Here is a 9,706-nt window from a genome sequence, read left to right as displayed (position 1 = left end):
GAATTGTTTTCTATGCAGTTTTTTAGACATTGATGCTTAAACTGAAAAGAAAGCATGTCAGTTGTCGAACATAAGAAAGATAAAAGACCAAAAGGAAAACACCATTTTGTGTTCCTGTGAGTATATGATTAATAAAAGGAAAAAGGATCCATACTGTAGTTTGCAACAAAGAAACCTTTCATATACCAAAATCAAAACTCCAAAATTCCTCAAGAAACGGTTTAGAGGTCTAAACCGAAGGACCAGAAAAGGAGCTCACCGTTGAGGCTGAGGACATCGAAGAACTCGAAGGTGATGCCACACAACCATTTTTGTCGAAATTTTGCTCGCTGAAAATGGAGTCGATGTTGGCCTCAAAGCCATCATCATAAAAGAAGTCCAAGGGCATACCTTCGCCATACTCGTCAAATGAATTAGGGGAAAAAGAAAATGGATCATAACATACGTCCCAACAGAAGCTCCAAGGGTCTTCTTCATCTTGAACCGAAGATGTGAAATTGAGATTTGGATTCACAGGTTCTGCAATTTCTTCTAGTTGTTCTGCAATTTCTTGGTGAGGTTCCGCAACATCTTCTAGTTGTTCCGCAACATCTTCTAGTTGTTCCGCAACATCTTCTAGTTGTTCCGCAATTTCTTGAGGTTCTGCAATTTCTAATTGTTGTTCATATTTTTCGCCATCATGATTGTTGTCATTCACCTCATCATTTGATATTGCTTCTGCTTGAGGGGAATCATCAGGTTGTTGAGTAGGCAAACTCTCCAAGTAATCTGAATAAATGCTAATATCAAAGTTAGTAACCGCGTTCTCTTTCCGATGCAGTATGGCTGCTAAGTCATATGCTCTAGCCGCTTCCTCTTCGGTGGCTGAAAGTATCAATGAACATAACTTCAGAAGACATATTTATACGTTATGGTTTGAAATTAAAATGTCAAATCCTCCACCCCAAAAAAAACTAATGTGACAGGTGAAAGTTGATGTGTTTTTGGACGAATGCGACTCGAAATAGGCATCTTTCCAGCTATGGATCTCTTAATAGACATTTTCTAAACCGTAAACATGAAAACCTATATATTATATGGTTTTTATACGGTTTTAATGATAAACCTATTATAACATAAGCTCAGTTTTATGCTACGTACATAATAAATAGTAATATAAATCACTTGTAACCACGATTTAATCATGTATCATCCTTCTATCTATAGATCATTCAACATATTTTTTTTAAATTACCAATATATCTAAGAGTTGTTAATCTACAGTTTTTGTATTGGTTTGATTTGTGTATTTAAATGAATTTGATAAATAGACTGGGAATCAAGTGAGAACGGTCTGTTTTTGTGAAACTCATGAGACCACTTTTTTACACTTGAAACTTCACAGCAAAACGCTATAAAAGGTAACTTTCACAGTGTTTTTGCTCTGAATGTTCGAATTTTTTTTTTTACCTTTACAGCATTTTGCTGTGAAGTTTCAAGTATAAAAAATTGGTCTCACGAAAGCAGTCTGATCTTATGTGAACTCAACCTTTGATAAATAATCTAAACTTACATAAGAGAAAATGATAAATATATAACTTATTTATTTAATAAATAATTATACAAATGCAATTACTTAGGTAAACTTAAATTTATTAAATTACAATTTTTTTATCAATTTTAATTTATATATTTTATAGATTAATTAAAACAAAATAAATAGTCAAAAATGAAGTACAAAAATTTAGACAAAAATGGGTTCTTGATAAAAGCAGCTAGGTTTGTATAAGAATATGTGAGTAGACAACATCCCACAATGAAGAATCTTATAAAAACTTAAATAACAAATTTTACAACCTCCTCTATTGTGGATGTTAACAAAAACATTGTTAGCTTCTACCCATTGTTGATTTTAGAAAGAAAATAAACATAGCCATGTTGTTATTTTTATTTACTTTTACTGTACACATTCTCTCTCTCTCTCTTTCTAGATCTCTCTCTATATATAGAGAGAGAGAGAGAAAAAAAAAAGATAAAATGTAAAACAAACTATTTGTACAAAACATGAAAACCGTCGATTTCATTGTTTATTTTAATAAAAAAAATTCATGAAATTGCAAATATGATGAAATTATTTCAAATAATTTATTTTTTTGATGAAAATGTTTCATATATTGTTGTTTCTATGTAAAAATTCAGTTGTTTCATATATTTCTCGATTTTGATGAAATTTGTTTAATAAAATTAATAGAATGAAGATGATAATGTCTAAAATTATTTGAAATGAATTATTTAAAACAATTTCATTATATTAAACAATTTCATGAAAAATTTTATTAAAATAAACGATGGAATCGAAGGTTTTCACTGTTTGTACAAATGACTTAGTTTACAAAATATCCCTCCTCTATATATATATATATATATATATATATTATATATATATATATGTATGTATATATATATATATATATATATTGAGAGACTCAAATAAGAAAGCTAACTTGTAAGTGGTAAGAAATGAATGTACATATGTGAACCATTAATGAAATCTATTTGAAGATGCATATGTGAGCCCATATGAATAATCTGTAAAGTTAGTTCACGTATGCATCTTAAAAATAACTTTTTTAGTAATTCACATATTAATCTTTGCTTCTTACGTTCTCATGATATTTAACCGTCTTTTATGAATCTATGTATATATATACATACACATATGTATGTATGTGTGTGCGCATGTGTATTAGGTTGGTTTTCGGTGAGAATAAGAGTTACGATGAGAAACACTCATATACATTTATATATTTTTATCTACAGTTATCTACCTTTGTTTACCTATATTTATCATCATGACCAGAACTTTATCACTTTCATAACCAAAACTTTAACAAATTCATACATATGAAAGTGATAAAGTTCATGCATAAAAACGTGATTAAATGTACATATATAAAAGTTAATGAAAGTGACTTAAAAGTGAAGATAAATTTGAAGAAAAAAAGTAGATTAATGTAGTCGAATTAAATGAGTGTAATTGAAGGTGTTGAAAATAGTTGAAGAAAATTAAATAAGTTTAAAAGGGTCAACATATCCAAAATTTCGTAAGTGTTCTCACCTCCTCATCATAATTGTTATTATCACACGATACCTCATCTATCTATCTATATATATATATATATATATATATATATATATAACTAACACACTTTTAAATACAGTATAAACTTTAACTCATATAAGTATAATATGTGAGAGCATGTGCTAAATAATCTATGCACACACAAAAAGGAATAAACATATGTTATAATTTTCTTTATCATTTTTCTTGTCCTTTTGGTAAAATGAGATCTAGCAGGCTAAAAAGCAAAATAAGTGTCACATCAGCATATGCCACCTCACCATCAAAAGAGTATTTGCCTTTTGTTAGGACACATGATTATGAATTCTCAATTTCACCCCCTCATTTATGTGATCAAGTTTTTAGTAGCACTCCCTTAAGCCTAAATTCTTGATATATGCGCAGTGTACATATACGAGTGCATAATGTACAAATGACTACAACATAATGTGTTTGCATATCTTGTTCCGGTAAAAAAAGGGTTTAAAAAGTTGTACGTACCGAATGTCCCCAAGTATATGTATCTGTTTCCATCGACTCGTCCAATCCGAGCCTCCCATCTTCCATTGTGATGATGCCTACGAAAATCAGTGAGGGTTAGTTTGCATTTTCTAAATACTCAAGTGTGGTTCATCAAAACAATTTCGATACATTAATTATAGGTCTTGAACTACTTATACTTTAGCCAAAAACAAATTATTTGCATTGTCATATATTCCAGCATTTTATGGATTATTTTATCTGATTTCGCATAATGCAGTAAGCATATTTTCGACTAACATATGTTCAGAAACAAACATTCATGTATTAGGAAAACCGCAGGACTAAGCCACAAACTAGTCCGACATAGTTCCAAACTTTCACTTATGACCTTTTACTTCGCCTGAATTGCAAAATAGCCCTTCATAGAGGTTTTGTTGCTACGAGTGTTGGCAATTCAACTTAGACGGTTTAACCACTCAAACCAAACCAAGCTGCAATGGCGGTTTTGAAATATTTTAAAACCAAACGGTTTTGGCAGTAAGTGATCAAATAAGCCAAACCGGACCACAAAAAGGCGGTCTAGTCTAGCCGGTTTAGATGGTTCGGGCCGATTATTGGATTTAAACTAAAAGAAACATAACATCTATTTCCAAAACGAACTTTTAACCATATAACATTACTAAAAATAATATTATACCGAATTATAGAGAAAACATCTATCTCCAAAATTAAAAAAAAGTTAACCAAATCCACCAACAATAGATGGAATTTTGAACGAACGTTAAAACAACTAAAAGAACAATTTGGAATGGACGATTAGATCGGAACAGATCCACTTTAATCTATTATTGGATTTTAGCCGATAAACATCCCTATCGAACATGAATCTTTCAATTTTGGAACCATAAATAACTAATTCAACGCTTAAAAAATCAAATGTCACGAATTCTTGAAATAACGATTAAAACAACTGGAAATCATTTTATATGAAATATAATTCAAGGACCCACACCCGCCCATATATTATTCACATGTAACATGCCCAAAAAATATAACTATAAACAATAAAATTGATGCTCAGCATAGCATTCTTCAATAAACTCTTATAAGTTATTCGATCCCCATGGATTATTATATATTTATTTTATTTTTTGAATAATTAGGTTATTTATTGACACATCCAAAAAATAATTTTATATTAAATTATTTGTAAATAATGCATTAGAAGTAAGTATGTTTTCTTATGTTAGGTGAACTTTGATTTAGACCGACAAAATCGGATTGGGATCGGACCCGAGCGAACTGAAATGGGCAATGTTAGGTTTGTTTCTCGATACATAAATTTGTTTTCGACTCTATTCAAACCCTAAAACGAATAGGTTTTGTTTCTCGAGTTAAGATATTTTTCTAAAAATTTGTCTTCCATTCTATTTAAACCCTAAAACGAATTGGTTTTTATGTATATAATTCAAACTTAAAAAGACCCTATTTTAGGTAACTTACATCAAAATAGAATGTACTTTGTACCGATTTCTATTACTGAGAACCTATAAGAAAATTCTGTTTGGATGTCTGTGACAGATCGCTTGAAACAAGAAATCTTAATAAACTTCAAAAATAATTTTATTTTTGACAAAGTTAATCAATTTTTTTTTGATTAACCTGGATATCCAACCCGCTATGCGAGCCGACTAAACCTGGCCACAACGGGATTTTTATTACTTCTTGGATTTGAATAAGCTCAATTTTTTGTTCACATAGTTAAAGTATGTATCCTTTTGATATATTTTGTCCATTTTTTTTCAAATTAAAAGAAAAAAAATATTTATTTGAGTTACTTTATATCAATTTCAGTTCCATTATTTTATGTCCATGTCCCCTTTTAATCTACAAAATAGGGCTAGTAGTTGTATTGTAATATCTTACTTTATATTTATAACTAAAGAAATCATAATTTTAAATTACCCATGTTTTAACAACAAATAATGAAAAGAAAACTAAAGTACGGGAAATGGATGTACCTTGCTACACCTCGGTACTTTGAAACGCCTCTTGAAAATCCGCTACTCTTCCTTCTTAACGAAGCAATGTATTCTTCCTTCGACATTTTCTCTATTTCGTTCATTTCGTTTTTGTACGTATCAATCTACATCATGATAGTTACAAGCGCATTGAATAATTGGCATACATACATATACATATACATATACACAGAGAGAGGTCCAAATGAGAAAGACATAAAGTTTGAGAACATCGTCTTAATAAATTATTAGCATGTGAATCGTTTGTAAAAGGAAATGTGGGTTCACAAATGCATTTTCATAGAATAATTGGTAAAATTAAGTAGGTAACCAAACATCCGTTCACTTATACATCTTCAAATGGTTATTTTGTAGGTTTACGTTCTCAACCTTTTTCATTTGAACTATTATTTTTTGTTCACCTATATATAGAATATATGATTAGATTCCAATGAGAATGAAAGTTATTGTAAGAATGGTAAGAATGGATCTCTACCCTTGGATCAATCTTAATTGAAGATCAACAATAATGAGATACATCGAGATGCACTAGATCAATTCTCGTGACGAGCGCAATTAATGAGGTGGAGGTGAGATGAAAAGTGATCAAGGATCCAAATCATTCTTACGTTTATTACTTTAACTCTTATTCTCATATGATCGTTTGTCTATATATAAGTGTCTGTTGTGTATGGGAAAAAAAAAAGACAACTTTCAAGATAAATTGGGGAATTTTATCTTTTAAATTAAAAAAGCAATTTGATCTTTAAGAAACCAAATAAGGGCCAAATGTGAAATTTGGTTTCGAAAATTAACATATCAGATTTTTCAAAATCCAATACAAACATCGGTTACAGATCAAAATCGAGGAATTAATGTGAAAACTAGATTGGATCGACACAATCTATGGTATTATTCGCAATATTAGGTCCTATGAGATAGGACCAATTCGTTTTTTTTGGTAATGTACAACTTTTAATGCATAAGGTATGTATTTTTATAATTGTGGCAACAGACATTGGCATTTTGCTAAATGATATACCACCTAAAAAGTACATTTTTTTCATTTTAGATAGTTTCATGGGGTTATTCTATGCCTCATAAACACATTGAGATCCTAGATAGCTCAACTTGTAAAATCTTGATTTTGTTCCTTAGATTCATAAGCAAATAATGGTTTGCATAGACACATGCGTCAGTGGAGTCAACTATTTTATCGAATTCAGGAGGTTGAGCTTCGAAAAAGGGGCTAGATTCATAGATCGACCAATCAGTATGAATTATTGCTTTGCATTTGATCATTTATCCCTAAAAATAATTTAAGACCGTAAAAAGTGGATACCGGAAAATTAAGGGTCGTTTCAGGTCCCCAATATTTCAGAGCAGCAAGATCATATGTGCGGGCAGCGGCCTCTTCATCGTCATATGCCCCTGCATCAACACACGTCATAGATTCAAAACAATGTACAACTTTTATAACATAAAAGTACTTTATATCAATTCAGAATGAAGAATATAACACAAGATACTTATATCAGATTTTTCTCAAAATTTAATCGATAATTGAAAACAATGTACAACTTTTATTGCAAAAGATACGAGTTATGATTCATTGTAAAATTATTGCATTAATATATATATATATATATATATATGTGTGTGTGTGTGTGTGTGTATGTGTGTGGAGATTCAAACGAGAACACCTCTATTTTTATGAGAACGCAAGAACATCCTTATCACATGTGATAATACACTTGAAAGGACTTGGTGCTGTATGAATGTCGTGCCTTGCGACTTAAGTCGCACCAAAGGTTGTCTGCTTCTATGATTTAGTATCACATGTAATGGTCTTGATGGATTATAGTATCACATTAATAACACATTTATCACATGTTATAGTACATGTGGGGGGCTTAGTTGTGTAAAGGCGACTTGGCCTACAACCTAGATCGCATCAAAAGTCGTCCACGTCTATGATTTAGTGTCACATGTGTATCATATGTATTGGAATAATAGTATCACATGTGATTGTTTATACTAAAAGGGTGTTCTCACGTTCTTGTAAAATGAAAGTGTTCTCGTTTGAATATTTCCCTATATATATGTGTGTATGTGTGTGTGTATATATATATATATATATATATATATATATATTATGTTATACACTTTATAGAGTTCTCAAAACAAGACCCCTATGCACACAAATATAATATATATTTATATATATTATATCATATATAACAAAACGCAACTAACAATTAAAGTGTACAACTACTAAATGCACTAAGCACAAGCCTAAAAGCACATAATCTTAGACTTAGCCTTAATTTATTAAATTGGAAAATATATTTTATACACACGCATTGACTTATCTCTTGACCACTTGTATTATACAAAAGTCCAAAATCAAGGTCAGTATAAAACATACAACTCATAATATAAATAAGCCTTTGGACAATTATGCCCATGAATAAATACAAACTAAAAACACACAACAACTTAAATTTAAAAAAGCTAAAGGGTAATTTAGTAACACTAATTTTCTTAAAACAATTTCAATAAGTTTAATCAATATATCGTAATAATACGTAGGGATGGATCCTGAAAAAAAGATTCAGTTGCGGTGTCAAATAAATACCGTAATATAAAATAAAATTTTAATTTAAATGGAATTTATTAGTGTTGGTTTGTGCAACCATTTCAGCGATGAAATATGCTCGGAATGTATAACTGATACATATTGCCCATATAAAATTAAAAAAAATACAACGATATCATTTTAAATTACCTACGAATTTATACTGAAAATAATATTCATTAGAAGTAGGGTCTAAAAGATACGTATGTGAACTTGTCATTTACTTGAGAAAAGATATAATGTCTGTTTCCATGAAAACAATAATACCATCAGAAAATTCAAAAAATTATACTTCCAAATAATTTTAATAATTAATATTTTGAAAATATTTGCTTTTCAGGCAAGAGTGTGTGTGCATATATATATATATATATATATATATATATTAATAATAAACGTGAGAAATGAATATTAAAAATACGAATATAAAAAATATTAATAGGGATTGAAGTGGAATATAAGTTTGGAAAAAGGGTATCCATAAAAACATATTTAACATAAAAAAAAAGGTGTTTCTGGCATGTAGCTTAATTAGTAAAGTGGGGGAACAACTTAATTAGTAAAATGGCGGAACGGCTTTGGCTAATAAAAGACAACGTCTGCCCCTGTTAGCCTCAATCGCTGAATGAGCTAAAAAGTGCCCTTGATATCGGTGATTTTGAAGACCAGTTTCGTGTTCGTGTGGGACTGTTTGTAATCGTCACTAATCAACATTTTTATTCAAGCATAAAAAAAGTTGTAAAGATTAAAATGGTATTTTATTCAATAAGAAAAGATATCTACAATAAATATAAAAATGAATATTAAAATAAACACATTGATTTATAAAAAATAATAAAATAAATATTTTAACAAAACGACCGTTCTCGTTAAATGTCTACTGCATATTGGACATTGATGAAAATAAATTGATAAAATTAAATCAAAATTAAAACATTAAAAAAATAAGAGAGAGAGAGAGAGAGAGAGATTACCCAAATAAACTTCATTAGCAGCAATGGAGAAACAGGGGATGACACCCAAAAATCAAAACATAACAGAGTCAGAAAATGTAATAATTAATTAAATTTAATATATATAGAGAGAAAGGGTGAGTTTCACGTGAGACAAGGTTGTTTTCGTGAAACATATGACATATGATTTTTATACTTGAAACTTCACAGCAAAATGTTATAAAGGTAAAAAAAGCCGAATCCTCACAATTACCTTCACAATATTTTGCTTTGAAGTTTCCTGTGTTAAAATTATGTCTTACATGTCTTACAAAAACAACTTTGTCTCACATGATCATATATATATATATATATATATATATATATATATAGGGGCCTATTCAAGGGAGAACTGAGTTGTTTGTGGTAACTGTGAGAACCAATCTCAACCAATCATTTTTAAATATTAATTATACAATTAAAATCAAATTAAAAGGGTATGTTAGTCAATTCCTAATTTAAAATTAAATTT

At 29.7% G+C, this 9,706-nt stretch overlaps 1 protein-coding gene across 1 annotated transcript in view; it reads right to left on the bottom strand.

Moving 5' to 3' along the window:
- Positions 1 to 229: 229 nt before the first annotated feature.
- The window catches only part of LOC112515198 (AP2-like ethylene-responsive transcription factor At1g79700), a 10,578-nt gene continuing 1,101 nt past the window's right edge, over positions 230 to 9,706 (bottom strand). Inside the window, exons 3-7 of the mRNA XM_025121869.1 lie at positions 9,217 to 9,225; positions 6,947 to 7,035; positions 5,605 to 5,729; positions 3,602 to 3,678; positions 230 to 864 (exon numbers count right to left, since the gene is read on the bottom strand). Coding sequence (XP_024977637.1) covers positions 230 to 864; positions 3,602 to 3,678; positions 5,605 to 5,729; positions 6,947 to 7,035; positions 9,217 to 9,225 — 935 coding nt within the window. The remainder of the gene's footprint in view (positions 865 to 3,601; positions 3,679 to 5,604; positions 5,730 to 6,946; positions 7,036 to 9,216; positions 9,226 to 9,706) is intronic.

The sequence above is a fragment of the Cynara cardunculus genome (assembly GCF_001531365.2).
Source record: "Cynara cardunculus var. scolymus isolate 2C chromosome LG 7, CcrdV1, whole genome shotgun sequence".
Taxonomy (NCBI): Eukaryota; Viridiplantae; Streptophyta; class Magnoliopsida; order Asterales; family Asteraceae; genus Cynara; species Cynara cardunculus.
This window is presented reverse-complemented; position numbering and strand designations above follow the sequence as displayed.